Genomic DNA, 21,221 nt, shown 5'->3' with positions numbered 1-21,221 from the left:
GTTTTTTTTTTTTTTTTTTTTGGTCATATATCAAAGTCAACTTACTTATTTTAATTCGGTCGTCTGTACTTGGGCTAAATTACAATAAGAGTCCATATTATTTAATTTCGTGTTACCTGCCATACAGTACGCGCGTGCACACACATATATATAAATAAATACTCGTCTACGTGGAGTGTCCGCGCTTACAAAGCGCGAATTAAAATACTTTTGAAAAATAATTTTTTTTGAATCATTTTTGAAATTTTTTTATTTTTAAATTAATTATAAGAAAATCATATATATACATGAGTCGAGATGAGTCGAGTAGTATGATACTCGACTCGATTCCACTTGTTTGCGCTGCTAATATGAAATATGCATGTTATTGAATCATATCTACCAATTATCGAGTTAAATCGGTTTCAGATTCGGCAAATCCAGTAAAATATTAGATTTGTCTATTTTGGATTTTTTGGATTGATTGGACTTAAATCGACATTTTATATTTTCATAAACAAAATACTTAAAAATTATATACCAAGTTTAGAATAGAAAATTGCTTTTAAATTTATAGGGAATTGGAGACCATAGATAATAGTAATTTTCGAAAAGGGTACATGTTTTGCGTGGTATAATTATAATTTCTAAAGTGAGAATAATATAAACTAATTATATATAAAGTAATTGGAACTGAGAAATGAAGCATAAAGATCACAAAAATTTGGTTGAGATCGTTTTACAGTTATTGAGATCGTTTTACAGTTAAGTTTGTGAGAAAGATCTCCAACTCGATCCGATTCATGAAAATTATTATATTTTATATTAAAAATATTATTTTTTTTATTTTAAATATGGATAAAGTTGACCGTACTTTATATAATTTCGAGGATGAAATTGGATAATTAATTGATAGTTGGAGATAATGATAATTAAGTAGGAGTATAAGAGTATTGGTAAAAACTTGTGTGAGACGGTCTCACGGGTCGTATCTGTGAGACGGATCTCTTATTTGAGTCATCCATGAAAAAGTATTAATTTTTATGCTAAGAGTATTACTTTTTATTGTGAATATGAGTAGTGTTGACCCGTCTCACAAATTAAGATCCGTGAGACGGTCTCACATGAGACCTACTCAAGAGTATTTATGGGTTAAAAAAAGTTATCAGATCAAACATGTTTCGGGTTCGTCCATCAACAATCCAATTTTTTTGTCAGATTTGGTTCAATTCGGAACCAATATTATAGATTTAGGATCAAATGAGATCAAATTAGAACGGATTCGGGCGAGTTCATACCCGATTCGGTTCGACGAGCATCACTAATCCGACTACACAGGACCATATGACTTATTTATTATTATATTTGTTGAGAAATACTTATTGATTGATTTTGAATTACAGATAAGCTTAACAGCTTGTCAAGCGACATATATCCTATGCATACGTGTATACATACATATATAGCCTACCATATAATTCCGCAGACACGTGTCCACTATATAAGCAGCGGTCGGTTTCCTCATTCGCGAGTCGCTGTAAAGAAGGGAGGATGAAAAGGAGATTTTAGAGAGATTAACCTCGCTCACTTTCGGACATCTTTGGGTTCTGTCAATGTAAATATGTAATAATCATCAGATAGAAAAAGAGTGTAATAGACGACAATCAAAGAAAGAAAGAAAGAAAGAAAGAAAGAAATTTTATTTTTCCTCTTGCTTTAACGTGGTCTACCCACCCATATCTAAATAAAATTCAAGACCTTTTCCCCCCTCATCAAACCCGTTCGTGTATGTTTTTCCAGGAATCGTGAACTGGGTTTTTCTTTCCGGAGTAAAGATTTGAGATTCAAGTTGAATTTTTAGGATTATAGCCTACTTCAAGTTTTTGCGTAGCGGGCAGCTTGGAAGATTGAGATTCAATTACTGAGGCGTGGAGTGGGCATTGAAAGTTTTAAGATTTTTCGGTATGAAGTTCTTCATAGGTGTTTTTGTGGCCTAGATTTGGTTGACCAGCTATAAAATTACAAACCCAGCTCCACATAAACCCAGCTCCACCTAAGTTAATATTTATCAAAATTCCTACTTTCTTGTTTAATTTCTTATGGTACTCGTGTCTGACCTTCAAATCGGGTTCTTGGGAGCTTCTTTCGTTCACTCGGAGATTGGTTAATTCTGTCTTTCCGTTGATTTTTTTTTAAATATATAAAGACTGAACAAGATGGCATCTGAAGTGGAAATCGATGAAGGCAATGACACTAAGGGAACTATGTGGGTTTTGGAGCAAAAGCTTGATCAGCCGATGGATGAGGAGGCTGGAAGACTCAATAACATGTATAGAGAAAAGGTGAAAGGCCCGTGCTTTCATTTTTCATGTAAATAAATGCCTACAGCGTGTGAGAGAGAGAGAGAGAGAGAGAGAGTTACTATCTCAATCAGCTACAAACTAGATTCAGACAATCTGCAGTTACTTGGTTGGGTGCCATTAAAATCAGATTCATTTTCTTTCTTTCGTTTAGATTGATTTAGTCTCTACTTCTCTTATTTAGTTGATTGGTTAAAATTATTGTGTGATGTTTTCTGCAATATTTGTAGTTATTTTATGTGTCGTTCCTTTACGTTGGAAAGTTTAAAAGCTTTAGCTATCAAGTGCATGATCTTGATGGAATATTCTAAAATGGATGAAGCAATCGATTATTCACTATTGTTATTAGCTGCTACAGTTCTATATTAATGTGGAGATCAGAGGATTACTTTGCTTCTGTTGATGATGTTGTCGACATATACTTCATCCTCTTTTATTTAAACAGAAATTCTCGGCAATTTTGCTTGTAAGGCTTGCGTTCCAGAGCCTGGGAGTGGTGTACGGAGACTTGGGTACATCGCCCTTGTATGTGTTCAACAATACTTTTCCTCATGGAATTGAAGACACGGAGGATATCATCGGTGCCCTTTCTTTGATTATATATTCCCTCACACTGATACCTCTCCTTAAATATGTATTCATCGTGTGTAAAGCAAATGATAATGGTCAAGGTAAGCTGTTGTATGCCATAAATTCTGTCACACCATTATTAATTGGTGAATTTTATATTACTTGCTATGATTGTTGTGAGATTGTCTGGTTCAGGGACTTAAAATTTCTTTACGCTGCTTTTCAAGTGAATGGAACTACTTATATGTTGTCACCATACTCCTGGAAAATAATAATTTCGCAACCAAACAAAATAATTGCTGGGAAACATGTGAACATTCAAACTACTAGCACGTGGAGTTTAATCAAACACCCTATTGTGGATAAATTAAATCAGTATAAACACACTTAATACAATATTGATCCGTTTGACCCTGTTTGACCTGTATCAGACAGGATTTTTTCATGCATATTTGAAGACGCATACTTACTATTTCTAGTCTTAACTTGTTTGTATGTTGATTTATGCATTTGTATGCTACTGATTAAGTAGTTTAGTATATATGACATGTTATCCACCAAGTGGATAAAGTTAGGAGGCATTACGGTTGTCATCAGTTTCTGCTCCATGCTTCAAAAGTTTGCATTAGCTAGTTGTTGCTTGCCTAAAGTTTTTCTAGTAAATAATAATAGCAGTATAGCACTTATAAATTCTTCTTCTCTTGTGTTTAGGAGGAACTTTTGCTCTTTATTCATTACTTTGTCGGCATGCTAAAGTGAAAATTATTCCGAATCAGCACCGTACTGATGAGGAACTGACAACTTATAGTCGTAGCACATTCCATGAGAAATCGTTACCTGCTAAAATCAAGAAATGGCTGGAGGCACATGCTTTCAGAAGGAACGCCCTTCTTTTGATAGTTCTTGTTGGCACATGCATGGTGATTGGTGATGGAATTCTCACCCCTGCTATATCTGGTACTTTATCTTGCATCCCCATTTTGTTTTTTGTTAGGGTGTTCAATTTTTTTAAGCATCACCATTCTTGATTTATTCCGATTGACAGACCAGTTATGCTTTTAGTACACTTTACTGTTTGAGGAAATGAGCACATAGACACTAGTAGAATCAAGATGCAATAAATAGTATTTTTATAAACATTCAAAAGAAATAACGGAATCCGAGAGGAGAGAGTGTATATATGGATGAACAATTAATTTTTCTTTTAATTTTTTCTTCACTTGCCCCCTGGTCACAATTTTTAAAAACAGTAGGGGATAGTAATTTTTTGCGAACACCAAGAGAAAGCAGATGCAGATTTATTTGACTTGGACATTATTTTCTTCGTGATGGATTTTGTCTAAATGGCAAGAGTATCTGCAAGATACTACACCTACGTGAGTGGATGATGAAGACCAACGTGGATTAGAGTAATCCAACCACCAATTTTCTAGCACTTTGAATTGGTTCAACACTTTATCATATTTTGTAGATCATCACAGTCATCCCATGACCTATTTTATATGCTGATTAACATTTTAATTCATGTTGTTTAATCTGCAAGTTGTGAATGAAATTAGTAACTTTTACCATGAAGCTGGGATAAATTTGTTTTATGCATTCGTATTCAAATGCTCAAGAGCATGGAACCATAACAAATTAACTTAACATGATATAGTTCCGGTCATTTTTCAAGACACTTGCAAGATTCTTGTTTACACATGATTTTTCTCACTTTAATACTTGAAAAATATTATGAAAACTTTGGAAACTGGGAAAAAAAAATTTTAAATGGTGTTTGGATATACTTTTTAGACAAAGGTGGAAAAAGGTCAATTTTTATGAAGTATGAACATCCTAGTCATGATTTGACTTGCGAAATGAAAATTAGAGAGGAGGGGTGAGGGAATAGGCTATGGGAAATTGTATATTGAAATTTGAAATAAAAAGACTGGAAATGAGAATTTTGGTGTAGTATATTGAGAAGAAAAAGATGATGAAAAGTTAGATGGATTGAAAAAAGGTTTCAGCTTTTATTGATACAACAAAAGGGAATAAAGCATGATTTTTTTGAGTTGGAAAGCCAAATAAAAATTTTCGGTTGCAAATTTCAGTAGACAACTCCTTGTTATATAATCAACAAACAAATGCAGGACACACTGTCCTATTTTATGGGGTCTATAATTCTAATAAACACTTGAGAATAAGGAGATTATAAAACTTTACTTCATCCTAAATATGAAATTGATGTCATGGTAAATCTTTAAAATGAAAAATGTACTTGAGCAAATGTAATGCTGGAATTGATGTGTGTTTTCAATATGGCTAGAATCGTGTTGATTTAAGCATGTTGTTGATCGGTTGATTCCAGAACATGGTCCAATAGAAGCACTGAATTGATGGTTAATGAACTACTCTTTTGTTGCATTCAAAAGTAATATGTGAGCCTGTTCAGTTCATATAGTGTCTTTTTGCTTGTTTGCTAGGACCGTTTAAACCAAAATTAGCAAAACACTGCTTATTGTTAGAAAGATACTAGTAATTTTACTCAGCATGTGCTGTGTACAAAACCTCTTCCTTTCCTTATTTTTCATTTTCTAAGAATTTTTTTTTTGGCAAAAATAATTGCTGCAGTTCTTTCAGCTTCTGGAGGAATCAAGGTGGACCACCCAAAGATGAGCAATGGTATGTGTAACCCACATTTGAAGTTGAACCATTTCTCTCTCATATGTGTGTGTGTGTGTGTGTGTTTTTTTTTTTTGCGTTGTAGCTTATTAATATTACTTTTCTTGTTCTTAGTTCTTACACTGACATCATATGTAAGTTTCACAACAAAATTCTGTTTATGGCCTTTATTATGAGATTGAGCCACGTTCTTTAATACAGATGTGGTTGTAATCGTTGCTGTATTCATCTTAGTTGGTTTGTTCAGCATGCAACATTATGGCACAGATAGAGTTGGCTGGCTTTTTGCTCCAATTGTTCTTCTGTGGTTTCTCTTGATTGGAGGTATCGGTATCTTCAATATATGTACATACGATAAATCAGTTCTGAGAGCCTTTTCGCCTGTGCACATGTATCGCTACTTCAAGAGGGGAGGGAAAGATGGTTGGACGTCCCTCGGAGGGATAATGCTCAGTATCACAGGTATATATCTCTCTCTTTCATCCTATTAATGGATTCTGGTGACTTTTTTTACACTCTCGAGTCTCAAGTCTACTATAGAGCAAGTATTTGATATACCGGTGCTTCTTTTGCAGGGACTGAAGCACTTTTCGCTGATCTTTCCCATTTTCCAGTATCTACCATACAGCTTGCTTTTACTGTAGTTGTATTTCCTTGCCTTCTATTAGCTTACTCTGGGCAAGCAGCATACCTCATGTTAAATAAAGATCATGTGGTTGATGCATTTTACCGTTCAATTCCAGGTATATATATGGCTGAACCTTATATTCTGAGAATTGCTTTAATTTAAGAGTGGCCTTGGAGTATTCAGAAACACTGGATGTTCGTCAAAATTTGAGATTTATTGAATTTTGTATGCAGAAAGAATATATTGGCCAGTGTTCATTATCGCGACATTTGCAGCTATAGTTGCTAGTCAAGCCACAATATCTGCTACCTTTTCGATAATCAAGCAGGCCCATGCCCTTGGTTGTTTTCCAAGAGTCAAAGTTGTGCATACATCGAACAAGTTTCTGGGGCAGATATACATTCCTGATATCAATTGGATCCTATTGGTTCTCTGTATTGCTGTAACAGCTGGATTTAGGAATCAAAGCCAAATTGCCAATGCCTATGGTGAGTTATAATGCGTCATTGCTAGTTAATAATATGGTATCCAACGGTCAATTCTACCACGTTACGTATGATGTGACACAGGTACTGCAGTTGTGATCGTCATGCTCGTGACCACTCTTCTCATGACACTAATAATGTTACTAGTTTGGCACTGTCATTGGGTCCTCGTCCTACTCTTCACTTTCTTTTCTCTGGTGATCGAGTGTACATATTTCTCCGCTGTGCTTTTCAAGATCAATCAAGGTGGTTGGGTCCCTCTAGTGATTGCAGCTGCCTTTCTCGTCATAATGTACGTCTGGCATTACGGGACAGTAAAACGCTATGAGTTCGAGATGCATAGCAAGGTCTCAATGGCTTGGATTTTAGGCCTCGGTCCCAGCCTTGGACTGGTCCGTGTTCCTGGGATCGGACTCGTGTACACCGAGCTAGCTAGTGGAGTCCCACGTATTTTCTCTCACTTTATCACTAACCTGCCGGCTATACATTCTGTGGTGGTGTTCGTCTGTGTGAAGTACCTCCCAGTGTACACGGTTCCAGCAGAGGAAAGATTCCTCGTGAAACGTATAGGGCCGAAGAATTTTCGCATGTTCCGTTGCGTGGCAAGATACGGTTACAAGGACCTACACAAGAAAGACGAGGAGTTCGAGAAAAAGCTGTTTGACAATCTCTTCACGTTTGTTCGGCTCGAGTCCATGATGGATGGGTGTTCAGACTCGGATGATTACAGTTTAAACGGACAGCAAACGCAGCAGTCGATGGAGTTCCCGCTGCAAGGTAACGGCACCGACACGTCCACTTCGACCATGAATCTCACGACTTCTTCGGCAAACTGGATTGTGCCTGCTGGTGCAAGCTCAGGGTCGCATGGAGACACAGAGGTGGATGAAACGGAGTTTTTGAGTGGGTGTAGAGATTCTGGGGTGGTACACATTCTGGGGAACACAGTGGTAAGAGCAAGGAGGGAATCCATGATACCCAAAAAGATAGCCATTGATTACATATATGCATTTCTTAGGAAGATTTGCAGGGAGAATAGTGTGATTTTTAATGTACCTCATGAAAGCCTGTTAAATGTCGGACAGGTTTTTTATGTATAATATTTTTCTACATCAATCATATTGATAACAAAAATAGTAACCAAATATATAATGAAACAACATTTATTTGATATATCTTCATTAAGCAAGTTATTATTTTAATTAATGTATCTTAGATGCATCAATAAAATGACCATTCGACGAGTCCGGAGCTTAGCTCCATTGATATCATCCCGGAAATCAAGTGTAGCAGCTCAAGTTCGAGTCCTCCACTTTATAGATTAGGAATCTAAACAAAAAAGAAAAAAAAACCACTTAGAAAGTTATATGCCTGTGATAAATATTGATGCCCGTTGTATAAATTGATGGCATGGAAATTTGTTAAATCATTGCAATAAATATATTACTTTTTTTTACATGAAAATGTATTCCTTTAAATATATAAGTATAATACAGACAAAAAAATATAAGTTATTTTATATATATATATATATATAATATTATAAGCATATATATTATAAGCATCTTACAGTTAATTTGCAACTTATAAAAATTATATGTAGGGAAAAAATATTTTAATTAAAAAATACTTTTATAATATGATGATATTGAAGAAGAAGAATAATAAAAATGAATTTAATAAGAGTTTAAACAAAAATACGTTTGGGCCTTTGTCTTGATCTTTTGGTTGTTGGGTTTTCTTTGAATTTTCAAAACTTCCATCAAAATGAATTCTATTTAGCCTTAGTTTTATCAACGTTAAATAATTACGTGCCCAGAAAATTGAGACGATTTTATAAGTAATTGGGCCACGCGTGGTTAAATTAAACTATTTTATCAAATAAAAAAGCTATTACAATTATTTTTAATATTTTAAATATGTAAAATATTTTTTTTACTCATATATTCTTTCTACACAATACTTATTTTAATAAACAAACATAAAACATTCAAATACAAAAGTAAAATGGGACAAAATATTTTGATATATTATATAAATTTATTATAAATAATTAATAAATTAAAAGATATATTTAACATAACTTTGTCTAGATATAATTATAATAATAATAAAAAAGGGCGAGGCTATAATTGAAGAGAAACTTTGTTCGCTTTGTGTTCGAGTTGAAGTTGGCAATCTCAACACCTTAATAAAAAAATTTCACATTTTTCGAAGCACTTGTTTTGTCTGCACAAACATCTTATCAATGTTTAAGGCCACTGAAATTACTTTATACGAAATATGTTTTTGTACTTATTCAAAATATTATCATAATTAGTCGATATATATATAATTTGTGTTTTACCTTAAGGAATCGGGTACAACGGTATATTTACAAGAATTTGGCACTCGATTCCATGGGATAAGATCTATTGTACTTGTTCTCATTAAATTACCCTTCATTTTCATTTATTCATTAATAAATTGAAGCACATAACATTTTGAAACATTCATTAATTTCAATAAATTTTCAAGTTGGTGCCTCCTATCAATATTCGATTTAGTATTTTTTTTTGGTATTCAAGTAAAATTCGTACAATCGATCATTTTTGAGTCAAGATTTTAAATGAATTAATATTTTCGGACCAAAATAATATTGTTCAAATGAACTATATACTAGATTTTAAACTCGTTCATTGGATTCAGATTTCCCATCCGAAACACATTGTCTAATAGACTAACATTATGATATATAGACCGTTTTCCAGATCTTCAGTCATTCATTCACGAAATCAAGGATATATGATCGATAATCAATTATGAACCAATAGCAATTTAAAAACTTAAATATACCGAACAATTTGATCAATAAATCAAAAAAATCCATCAAATCACAATGTCAAATACACTTATTATCAACGGAAAATTGGCCTTCAGTCCCCAGCCGTCGATTTTTTTGTGTTCAGTCCCTGGGTACTTTTTAGTACCACATTTCCACATGAAGTGTACCACATTTTGTATGACATAGTACCACAATTTTGTGGGTAGAGAGTGAACCCAAAGAAATATTTTGATTGAGGATTTTTCACCAACTTCCCCTATTATAAAATCATGTAATTTCAACGATAATTTAAAATTTATCCCTCAAATCCATCCCAAAATCCAATCTATCCAAATCTAATCTAAATATCAATTCAAGAGCAAAAAAATAATTAAAAAAAAACAGAAAAGATTAGAAAAAAAATATAAATGTTTCACAACACATTGCTGCATCAATTACTTGGACACAATTTATGTCGTCGTAGTAATAAAGTTGTTGGTGTTGGGGAAGAGAAATGAACGGTCTGATGAAACCCTGCGTGGTCATCTATTCACACGTTGTGCTATATATGTAATTGCCTCGACAAGAATATATGGCGAGGCAATTTGGCGGAGCAGACAGGGAGGAGGAGGAAGCTGCTGGAGAGGTAATTGATATGGAATTAGGTGGTTCGGCGGCGCCTGCATGGCTGCTAGGTCTGATGGCGGAGACATTCTTCTCCGGTTGCGGGGTCCACCAGGATCGCAGGAAGAACGAAAAGAACATCTTCTGCCTCAACTGTTGCCAAAGCTTCTGCCCTCACTGCCTCGCTTCCCATCACCCCTCTCATCCTCTACTCCAGGTACATAAAATTATATTTATGTATCTATATGCTTGCAACACATACATACTGTATATAATTCCATGTATGATTGTTTTTTTTTAAAAAAAAAAAAAACCCATCAAATCAATCAATTAAATTCCTCGATTCAGCTGCAGTGAACTCATACATGTGCATCCAAACCAAGTTAATTATTCGATTAATTCACTTTGAATGAATTATTTAATTTGTCTTCGAATTCACCGACCTTAAAATCGTCGCTGTCGGAAATTCTTTTCAAGCTACACTTGAATAGATGTTTTACAGACAAATTAACTCAATTACTTAATTAGTTCATGCACTGATGCACTGGATCAATAAGTATACTAACCATGAATGAATGATTCACCCCATGTTTCATATAATTCTTCAACTTTTATTACATTATAATATTTCTGTTTTAATAAGTTGACTCGAAAGATTACAGCTGAATTTTAATTTATTCCCGTTCAAATGAAAATCATTTTGTTCTGGTGAAATAAATTAATTGGGTTTAGGGTAAGACATATATATACATGTATGTATATAAAATAACAATTGGAATTGAATTTCTAAAAATAGAATAGTAGGAAGCCTGAATTGAACTTCGTAGAGCTGTTGTTTATACCCAAATTAAGAATGGATTATTATGGATATGGATCCACTTCTGTCTGCTTACAAAGAAATTAAAAGCAAAGGAGCTTCTTCCTCAGCTGTTGCTTTCGTCTATACACACGCAGAGTATTACAGTTTGACCCGAGTCTACTTTGTCTTTATATGCTAATTCAGTAATGTACGTACCCACCCACTCATCCCTCATTTAATTCCTGGAGATCAAGAATTATATATGGACTATTGATCCTACCTAGCTATAGCTAACTATATATATCTATCTATCTATCGGAAGATTTGAGGGAGAGTAGTTAGCGTAACCATGTGTATGGAGGAGATGATGATGTAAAAAAATTAAATTATATATGAAAATATGGAAAAATAAATGCGTCAAATCCAAGGATAATGGCGCATGGATATATTTATCCATATACGGTGTCATAAAGTTTTCCGTAACTATGTATGATTTCAACATGATATGAAATTAATTACATGAATCGGTGCAGGTGAGGAGATATGTTTACCAAGATGTCATTAGATTGGATGACCTTGAAAAACTCATTGACTGTTCGTGCATTCAGGTAGACATTTTTATTGGAATGTTGGTTTTAAATTTGGTGGAACCTGCCAACCTGGGGGCCTATTAACTTTTATTTGAATTTGATTCAGAGAAAACCCAGATCTTGTTGATCGAAAAATATTTTCAATGTTTTATCTTTTGTTTGTATATCGTGGTTATAATATTTATCGGGTTTCATCATTTGTGGTTGAATAAATAAACTCGGCCCATGTCTACAATATGCACTAAAGCTCAAATGTAGCTAACTTATGGTTGTTTGGCAGCCTTACACAATAAATAGTGCCAAAGTAATATTCTTGAATCAGAGAGCACGATCAAGATCATCGTCTTGCAAGCAGCTGAATGGTTCAGGCAACACTTGTTTCACCTGTGACAGAATTCTTCAGTACCCTTTCAATTTCTGTTCCCTCTCATGCAAGGTCCCCTCCACCTTACCCTACTCAATAATTTCCTTCATTTTCGCACGCATATAATATAACTATATCTACTGCAGTATTTATATAGCCATCATATAAAAAAAACGTAATATAAATATAGCATTGTATATACTTTGTAGAAAAATAAACTGCTCAAGTTTAATTCCTGTCTATTATATTACTGTTGCATGCATGCAGGTGGATCACATGGTCACACGAGGCGAAGATTTGTCTAGCATTTTATGCAGGCATGATGAATCTGATTTCGCTATCTCACAATTTGAAGGGCTGCATGTAGACGGGGGGTCGGATTATGAAGGCCAAATCACTCCGAGCTCCATCCTGGAGTTCGGAGGCTCCCATTACGAAATGGGTAGAGCCGAGAGTTCGGAGGGAGAACCCGGACTTGTGAGAAGAAACTCAAGGAGCAAGAGGGGATTCATGAGCATGGTCTCATTGAGCAATAGAAGAAAAGGAGCCCCGCATAGGTCTCCTCTTTCTTGAATAAGATTAGCATATGATTTACCTTTTTTTGAGCATCACCTGTTCTATATTTATAAATATGTGGTTCTGTATTATTATTATTATCATCATCATCTATATAATAACAATATAACATGCAATTAATTACTCAATGGATACAGTACTCTAGATTTCCAGTGCTCTATCAGCCGACGGAGATGTATCGGATCGGAGTCGTAATTGGAAAAAAAAACCCTCTCAATCACCACCAAGTTTACGTCGGTTAAGTGGATGGAACTAATTTCTACCATTAATATAATTTATTGTCACAGATATGATAATTTATATTCTTTTTGCTTGAAAATCTTTTTATAGCGCAGTTAATGGAAATAAATATGACGTGACATTATTTGCTTAAAAAATCTGTAAAGGCATTTGAATTAATATCATAACGCTAAAAACATTAAATAGGGAGACGAGCAGTGGGGGGCCGTTTGGGCGTCACCAGACAAGAAAGATAGATTGGATATTGACACGTGGAACAATAATTTAGAATTCAGGGGATATTTAATTTGCAATTAATTTTTTCGAGGTTAATGGTTTCTATGTTGATGACCAATAAATATTATAATAATAAATATATATAATTAATTTTATTTATATTTATAATAATAAATAATATTTTTAATTAATATTTTTTTATTAATAATTCAAATAAGATGTTTGTTTCACACGATCGATTTTTTACAAATTTTTTTCTGTTATTACAAATCATTTTATCGAAATAAACCATTATTATATTATAAATATATTCCTATGATGGGAGAGTGTATTGAGTACGAAAGATCATGTAGGATCCACAAAATCCAAGTGTTTATGAGTATGGTGGCATCCGTCGTTTTCACGGACAGGTCCTCTTCTAAGTTGGCGGCTTGTTCAAACTTCGACTTGACCATATTCAACTGTTACCATGCATGTGACGTCAAATCAAGGTAATGCAACCCATCTCTCCATCTCATATTTTACTGGAGTTTATCATTTGTATCAGATTTTGAGTTCGAAAATCAAATTTTTTTTCTTACATATATGAGGGAAGTCCGCCTAAATTTATTGCCAAAACAAGTGTTGTATTTGTTACTATCACCAAATCTGAGTCTATTATGTACAAGAGGGGTATAGTATTATATCTAATTAAAAGTTGGATTAATACAGTCCAAATACGCTTTTATGTAATGTGTACACATATGGTAGAGTAGGAGTAGGATAGGGCGTATAGGCCTGCACTGAGGATAACAACTGTCATTGAAACATCCAATCCATTCCATTCTCCATTCAAAAAGATGCACAGTTCAATTTCTATGTATATATTGGGTCCCATCGTTAAACTCGAATGACCTGTTGCAGGAAGCCATGTGAATTGTGATGAAAAGAGCAGCATAAAACCAACCAACCAATCAATCAAAAGGATATGGTACCATTTTAACAAAGACGAGTGATCCAACTCCCCCCACTTTGGAACGGATGATTTTTAAATTTTTTGAAGAATCGGATGCTTGTCATGATCTGCTTTCTTTTCTTCTATGCTTTAGTTTGATTGTTTTAATAAAAGATAGAAACTTGAGATTGTGTTTTGATGGGTTTTTCCCTCGTATATAGAGGATAAGAAATCGTGCTGAGATATCATAAAATGAATCAACACTATGCTCGACTCTTTCCATCCTCTTACAATTCACGATCGAATCACCGCAGTTCAGAAAAGCGGTTTAAAACCATTGGTTCAACCGTTCAAAAATGCTCGACTCTTTCCATCCTTGACAGTTCCAATTACGGTTCATGAATCCCCGATTATTCTTAAGGTTAACCAACTTAACGGTTCTGTTCGTTGGTTAAAAAAAGTTCGACCCTTAATCGTAACATTCCTTCTCAACCCTGTTATGCTTCCAATTTTTCCGATTCGATTATTCAATCTTAAAAAAAGGTGTAAAAGGGTTTGAATATGTTTTATCCCATAGATTAGTATTAGACCATCTAATTTATGAAAGATATTTCTTTCAAATATTTGTGGACTCTCTAATCCACGTCATCAATCAAATATTTCTTTATTCAAATATCTCATATTTCACAATCAAATATTACACTAACCAAATATTTATGAGTCCCACTGTCACTTTAATTAATATTTTATTTTCATTTAAATAAAATCATTTCATCACTTTAATTACTTTCATCTATTATTTAATATTATATTTTTATTAAAATATAAAATTAGAAAGTTTATAACGATTATTTTTGAATAACTATTTTGTAAAAAAATAATTTCGTCGATATTTGGAGAGTTCAAAAGATCTCTAAAAAAATTATTGGAACTATTATCCATTCTAAAATTTTTTTGTGAGAGAAATATGTATGTAAGATGTTGAAAATGTGAATTTTAATTTTTTAAAAACTTATGTATTTATAGATTAAAATTTGAACGTTATCCAACGTTCAAAACCCAACGTTCTTAATTGATCAGAGAAAAGAACGTTGTGCAGATTCTATACAAAATAAGAAGTGTGAGTCAAGCTATATAAATTATGAAATATATACAAATTATATGTATCATTTATGAAATCATTTACCCACGATAAAAATAGTAGAAAAAATAAAAAAAATAATAAGAAGAGTGGGTCGAGGTCTTCACTAAAAAAAATTAATAATAAAAAAAGTGGATCGACCTCTTCACACACCAATACCTCGACCTACCTGGGTCGAGCTCTTCACACTTGAGTCGAGCTCGACCCAAGTGTGAGAAGAGCTCTTCACGACCCTAATTTGTGAAGAGTTCTTCGCAAATTGTGAAGAGCTATTGGGTCGAGCTCTTATGAAGAGCTCGACCCAAGCTCTTTTGCGAAGAGTTTGGGTCGAGACTCGAGATCCAAGTTCTGTACGCATGCGTCTCAAGACAGCGTGAAACGCACGTTAATTTGAAGAAATTAAAAAAAAAATTGTAATATTTGGTTACAAATTTGTAATCGGATATTGTTGTGGCACACAAGTCAATGATGTGCAGTGATGAATATTTAGTTGGAAAAAATATTTAGATGACATGATTTGAATTATATCTACCATCGTTGATGTCCTTAAAAGAATCAAAGCAAATTGACCCTCGAATAATCAAAATGTGTAGCATATATAAACCGGGGCCTGGCCTGGAACCAGTTGACCCGATTTGACAGGTAGGAACCGTAACCAGCTTGTCCNTTTTCTGTTTTTTCGATTTCAAAAATAATTCATATGTGTAGAAATGAATTTCTAACCTCCAGCTTTGATGATTAGCAAGTTATAAGTTCTTATTATATCACATTTTGATTAATCGAAAATTCAATTTAATTTGGTTATTGCATGATTAATTTATGAGAGAAACACATTCAAGTACTTTTTACGTTTTTTTTCCCTCATTTTTTACAATATTTTTTGAGTTTTTTTTCAAAACGAAGGATCAAACTATAACAATATTATAAATGACGTTTTATGAATAGTAATCGGAACCGTCAAAAGGTAATGGCTAAGGGTCGATCTTTTTTTAACCAATTATTCTAAATTGTGGCCATTTCTAGTTATTGGCTATTCAAGTCCAAGTTGGCCTTCCTAGAAAGCCAGACAAAGCTAATCGCTTGGGCCAAAGCCCAACTGCCCAAGCACAATCGTCACCCCACGAATCAATATTTCCCTGACATATTGCTTAAAGAATGACACAGGACCAGTATCAATAAGTAACATTTTTAAAATCTTTTGGGAACAAAACCATGTAGTTGGAGGGAGATGCAGTCATGAGAAACACCAAAAATTTAGTAGAAAAGTACCTGAAATAAATTTCAGGACTGTTGAAGGGAAAATAAGCATCAATCCAGTGCATATCTACAACACCTGGACATTTAAAACACGAGGATCGTGGTTTAACAAAATATGTAAGGATTCGGGTTATCATTCATTAATATTATTAGACAAAGTAGACCACCGTTAAAGCATTGAACATAGTCATTTATTTGGCATATATGCTCCTTATATCTTGCTGTTCTGTCGTTGATGTGCATTTGTATGCCACCTAAAAATGGTATGAGGAACATCACAATGCATTAACACATCACAAATTCTGGAAGAACACGGTATCTTATTGTACAAATGTTGGATATTGATCTGAAGTTTTTGAATATTGACAAAACTGGAAGTGGCATTCTGAAGAAACTAACAATCCGCCAACAGCCAAGATAATAGGGTGACAAGTTAGAAAAGACTCTCGTAACGAATTAGCAAAGTTAAAGTGTTAAATATTTCAGCTAAGACACGCCGGATGAGGAAAGCAGAATATCAGTTAATTAAGAAAACTTCAGAAATTTGCATATACTGTTGCAATTTAAGTTTTGTTTGATCATTTGGTTTCCTGGTTTTTCGTTTTGCTATTCATGTAGAATTTAGAAGCTGCGGATTGGTGATAATTGTTGACACTTTATTTAAGTACCTAGCTGCAAATAGCAGCTTTTGGATGTAGGCAGAAAATTGTATCAGTTCTCATTGATATCGAGTAGTGAATTCCTCTGTGGGAGACATGGTCGATCAATCTCAATGAATGTTCCTTTGGTGCAGGCAAGCAGTGAATACCCATTGGCGAGGGCGATTCTTGAATATGTCCACCATTTTCACGAATTTGATAAACCTAATACTACAAAGAATGCTCAAACCCCTAGGTTGCAGTCTAAGTCCTTTGGATGACTTCTTGGTGTATCAGATTTTTCTGCTTTGCCTGGACAAGGTGTGCAGTGCTTTATTGGTGGGAAAAAGATTTTGGTGAGTTTTTTAATGACAACAACATATGTTTAACCTAATGAAGAGGGAAAGGATTAGAATACTCGGGGAGCATAACTTCTGTGTTCATCAAAGGTTGTAGCCGTTTAACAGGTTGGAAACCGGAAGCTGATGATTGAAAACTGGATCACCATCCCAGACCATGCCACGTGGAAAAATTTGTGATGGAGTTGGAAGAAACTGCCAAGACGGGAATATTTGTGGCCTACGATGATGATCTAATTGGCGTTCTTGGGGTATCACATGTGGAGGGCCTCATGAAAATGGGTGTCAAGCCGGTCATGGTTACTGGTGATAATTGGAGAACAGCTAGAGCTGTTGCAAAGGAGGTTGACATCATAGCTTTGATTCTTCTCCTTTCCCCTGTCATCGAGGCCTTACTTTACCCCACTTGTTTGTTGAAATGAAAATGGAGCGCCACCACAAATTTTTCTCCTGGAAGTTTGTTTTCGCTCTTTCAACTTGAGCGTATAGTTTGTTGTTGTTTAAGGAATGAATTAACTTGTGTATATGTTTGGGGTGGTGGTGATGATTTCCATTGAAGTTTTCATAAAACATGGTCTTGTCATGCCTACAAATAAACTATTCCTTATTTCCATTTCAAATATATGAGTTTGGTTTGTTTTTCATATATATTAAGAAAATCATTGAAAAACGAAGTGTACTAACAAAATATAATTCATTTAAAAGTAGAGGTAACTTTTTCCAATATATTTCTGATAGGAAGATGTTAGTAAGCAATATTTTTTTTTACTAAATTAATGTATTGATTGAATTATACGTTTTGGACGACTTAAAAGAAATTAAAACTTTATATACTCGATCAAATAAACTTTTTATTTATCACATTAAAAAATATTATTAAATATAGAAATTGAAGTATATGCTTCAGACAAAAAAGGAAAAAAATTATATAATTGAGACTAAAAAATTTCTTAATTTTTTTTTTTACATTTTTTAAATAAAAACACTAAAATTGAACTTATTTACATGTTTTTTTAAACTACAACTTAGTATCCAATCTCAAAACTAATATTATATATTATTGTTGTAACTTGAGTGGATCCAGAAAAGGAATCCGTCAAAATCTTGGAAAACAAAGAGCAGATTTGGTACGTTACTTGCTCAAAGTCAATCCACCCTTTTGATCATATATATTCATGTTTGTTGACTTGATCAACCCACATCATGAGATATTTAGCATCGATATATATTATATTCTTCCAAGAAAATCACTGCTCTCGCTATACATTTCTTTATCTAATTAATTAACTATACTAATAGCTTTAGTTACATTTTTCTGATGTGAAATGATTCAGCTGTCTTGGAAACAAACAACACGGCTACACCATCGTTCTTCATTGGCTCATATGAAACCGATAAAAGAAACATAAGAGAATTTTTTCCGGTCAAAAATAAACAGCTGGACTTGCTGCTAGATACGCTAGGAGGTCATTTTCACAAAGATATTTGCAGCTCCTGGCGTGGTTAAAAAATTATAATTGCCATGCAACGCCCAAAATCACCTTCTATCTAAAAGTTACATGGTCACACAACAAGTATTGATGACGTTCAGGTCCATTGAGTGAGTTAGGTGGACAATTTATCGAACAGAGATATATAATTTCTCTTGTCATGAGCAATGATTTGTTATGTTAATAATTACGAAGTATGATCATCCATAATCATGGGGCCCGCTCCTATCTCCTCGTGGTCGGTCTGAGTAGAAAAGAACCTATTTGGACGATTTCCGCTGGTGAGCGGGTAAAGTGAGTCCGGGTCGGATGGCATGGAAACGTTGAGGGAAACAAACCCCTCGATTGTTGTTGGACATAATCCACAATCACTTAACTTAATCTTCTTGGATACCAGATATGTTACTCTTTCTTTTTCTAGGTTGGCTTGCACCTGGTCTCTTCTTGTCTTCTCGGAACCAACTCTGAACTGGTCCTGCTTTGGTCCTCCCTTCACGTTCGAGTCTAAGGATGACTCGAGCTCTTTCTAAGGCATCACACACACACACACACACATATATGTATATACTGTCGGTCGTAGTAAACTACGATTCTCGCGATGCAAGAAATATTTATTTTATTTAATTAATTATTAAATTTAGTAAATTATGAACGTTTGAATGATCACTTAAATCACGGTATTATATAATGAATATATTTAAATTTTAAATATTATTATAAAAATTATTATATCAAAAATGTTTATACCATTTGAGATAACATTCAAATGAGGATAACAATTTTTTACCATCAAATTGAATTTTTTACAATTACATTCAATATATTGGTTAAGTGGAACTATCATTAATAAAATATAGAAAAATATTTAAAAATCATATATTATTTTGTCGTTGAAAATTTTAAAGAATAAATAAATAAATTTCAAAAAGTAAAAATTCATTAAAAATTAAGATATCGTTTTTGTGTGAAAATAAGATTTAACATCGTTGTATCATTTAACATTTAGTTTAAATTTTACAATAATGAAAGTTAAAAATCGCAATTTAAATGATTTGCATATGGGGTTTGAAATCTCGAACGTAACCTCATTTTGATTTTTCAAAGTTCAAATTATTTGAAACCCCACATATCATACAAAATTTTATATTTTTATTTAATATTTTAGAAATGGATGACAACTTATTAATATATAAAAATAACACAAAACTCAAAAAAAAATTCAAAATTGTATTGCATAAAATGATATAATCAATACAGACATTTAAATATATATTATATTTTCAAAAGACATAAAATTTGAGTTTTATAAAAGAAATCGAAAAGACTTCACATTTAATAAATTATTCATTATATATTTATTATTAAATATTTAATACATTATAATCATTTTTTTAGCAAATATATTGATGACAAAGCATTCCCATTGATTGTCAAGGGGGTTAGAGTGCTGATTCAGTCAACTTTGGCAGTATTTGTGAGTAATTAACAACTTCTACGACACATAAATTCTCAGTCGTATTGGACCAATAATTAATTGCTGGAATGGTGCTGCCTCTTGCGAGCTGTTCCCACTCATTCTATCTAATGATATCACATAAACGATAATCTTTAGCTACCTACTTTATCCTAGCTTTAGCACACATGCATATACTTTTAACAATTGTTTATTTATTTAGTAAATATAGTTTTAATTTTCTGCTATTAAACTTTCAAATTTAAATCGAAAATTTTGTTATTATGTGTTTAAATTAAAATATTATTTTTATTTTTTCGAATTTTTTCATTAATTTTTTTTAAAAAATAAAAAAAATTCGGGTTAGACGGGTTGAGTCGGGTTAAATGGATTCGTGTTCGGGTTGGGAGTTTTCGGGTTGCTTCATGTTCGGATTGGGAAAAAAATAAAAAAATTTCGCGGATTGACCCGAAACCCGACCCACCCGATCCGATTGAAAATCTTACTTTATCCTAGCTTAAAGCACACATGCATATACATATACATACATACATATATATATATATATATGTGTGTGTGTGTGTGTGTCTGTGTTTGTATATATAAGTGTAGGTCTAAAGGCGGTGGGTTTGTTTGTATCATTAGGTAAATACTCGAAGATCGATCGACCCAGAAAGAAACATGAGTAACGACCAAACACTAAAATGTTATTCCGATGATCAGTGGTGGGATTTACAAGATGATCATCATCCTCATGACGAGCTGCTGCTGCTGCAGAATTATCAGATTGCCAGTACTCCCCTTGATCTTGATCACGATCATGCAGGCAGCCACAACGCCAAATTATTCACCGGTGCCACTCAATATCCTGAAACTGCCAACGTACAGTATGAATATCCCATCTCCAGTACTACTATTTCCGTTTCTCCAGAAAATTTGATGAAGCCGCCAACACAAGTACTGACCAGTCCCGCGAAACCAAAACGAAGGCGGGGCAGAGGCGGCACAATGGCGACCACCACTTTTCTCAATTCGACCATCATGAATTTCA

At 33.7% G+C, this 21,221-nt stretch overlaps 2 protein-coding genes across 2 annotated transcripts; both read left to right on the top strand.

The window, feature by feature from the left end:
• Positions 1 to 1,518: 1,518 nt before the first annotated feature.
• LOC140963852 (potassium transporter 10-like) lies at positions 1,519 to 7,851 on the top strand. The gene is made up of 8 exons (XM_073423311.1): positions 1,519 to 2,321; positions 2,785 to 3,010; positions 3,621 to 3,866; positions 5,523 to 5,573; positions 5,775 to 6,035; positions 6,149 to 6,316; positions 6,435 to 6,689; positions 6,771 to 7,851. The coding sequence occupies exons 1-8, from the start codon at positions 2,196 to 2,198 to the stop codon at positions 7,784 to 7,786; spliced, it is 2,349 nt and encodes a 782-aa protein (XP_073279412.1). The 5' UTR covers positions 1,519 to 2,195; the 3' UTR covers positions 7,787 to 7,851.
• A 2,132-nt stretch (positions 7,852 to 9,983) lies between these two features.
• Positions 9,984 to 12,477, top strand: LOC140964038 (protein RGF1 INDUCIBLE TRANSCRIPTION FACTOR 1-like). Its single transcript, XM_073423526.1, has 4 exons — positions 9,984 to 10,330; positions 11,446 to 11,520; positions 11,783 to 11,938; positions 12,134 to 12,477. The coding sequence occupies exons 1-4, from the start codon at positions 10,082 to 10,084 to the stop codon at positions 12,437 to 12,439; spliced, it is 786 nt and encodes a 261-aa protein (XP_073279627.1). The 5' UTR covers positions 9,984 to 10,081; the 3' UTR covers positions 12,440 to 12,477.
• Positions 12,478 to 21,221: the final 8,744 nt, after the last annotated feature.

Source organism: Primulina huaijiensis, chromosome 18, assembly GCF_012295235.1.
Source record: "Primulina huaijiensis isolate GDHJ02 chromosome 18, ASM1229523v2, whole genome shotgun sequence".
NCBI lineage: Eukaryota > Viridiplantae > Streptophyta > Magnoliopsida > Lamiales > Gesneriaceae > Primulina > Primulina huaijiensis.
The sequence above is the reverse complement of the archived record's forward strand: the minus strand, read 5'-3'. Positions and strand labels throughout refer to the sequence as shown.

Bases quoted from the DNA above. Each gene is read 5' to 3' on its own strand.
- LOC140963852 (XM_073423311.1), top strand. From the start codon at position 2,196: ATGGCATCTGAAGTGGAAATCGATGAAGGCAATGACACTAAGGGAACT. The intron at 3,867-5,522 runs GTACTTTATCTT...TAATTGCTGCAG, and splicing joins TCTCACCCCTGCTATATCTG to TTCTTTCAGCTTCTGGAGGA. The intron at 6,690-6,770 runs GTGAGTTATAAT...GATGTGACACAG, and splicing joins CCAAATTGCCAATGCCTATG to GTACTGCAGTTGTGATCGTC.
- LOC140964038 (XM_073423526.1), top strand. From the start codon at position 10,082: ATGGCGAGGCAATTTGGCGGAGCAGACAGGGAGGAGGAGGAAGCTGCT. The intron at 11,521-11,782 runs GTAGACATTTTT...GTTGTTTGGCAG, and splicing joins TTGACTGTTCGTGCATTCAG to CCTTACACAATAAATAGTGC. The intron at 11,939-12,133 runs GTCCCCTCCACC...GCATGCATGCAG, and splicing joins TCTGTTCCCTCTCATGCAAG to GTGGATCACATGGTCACACG.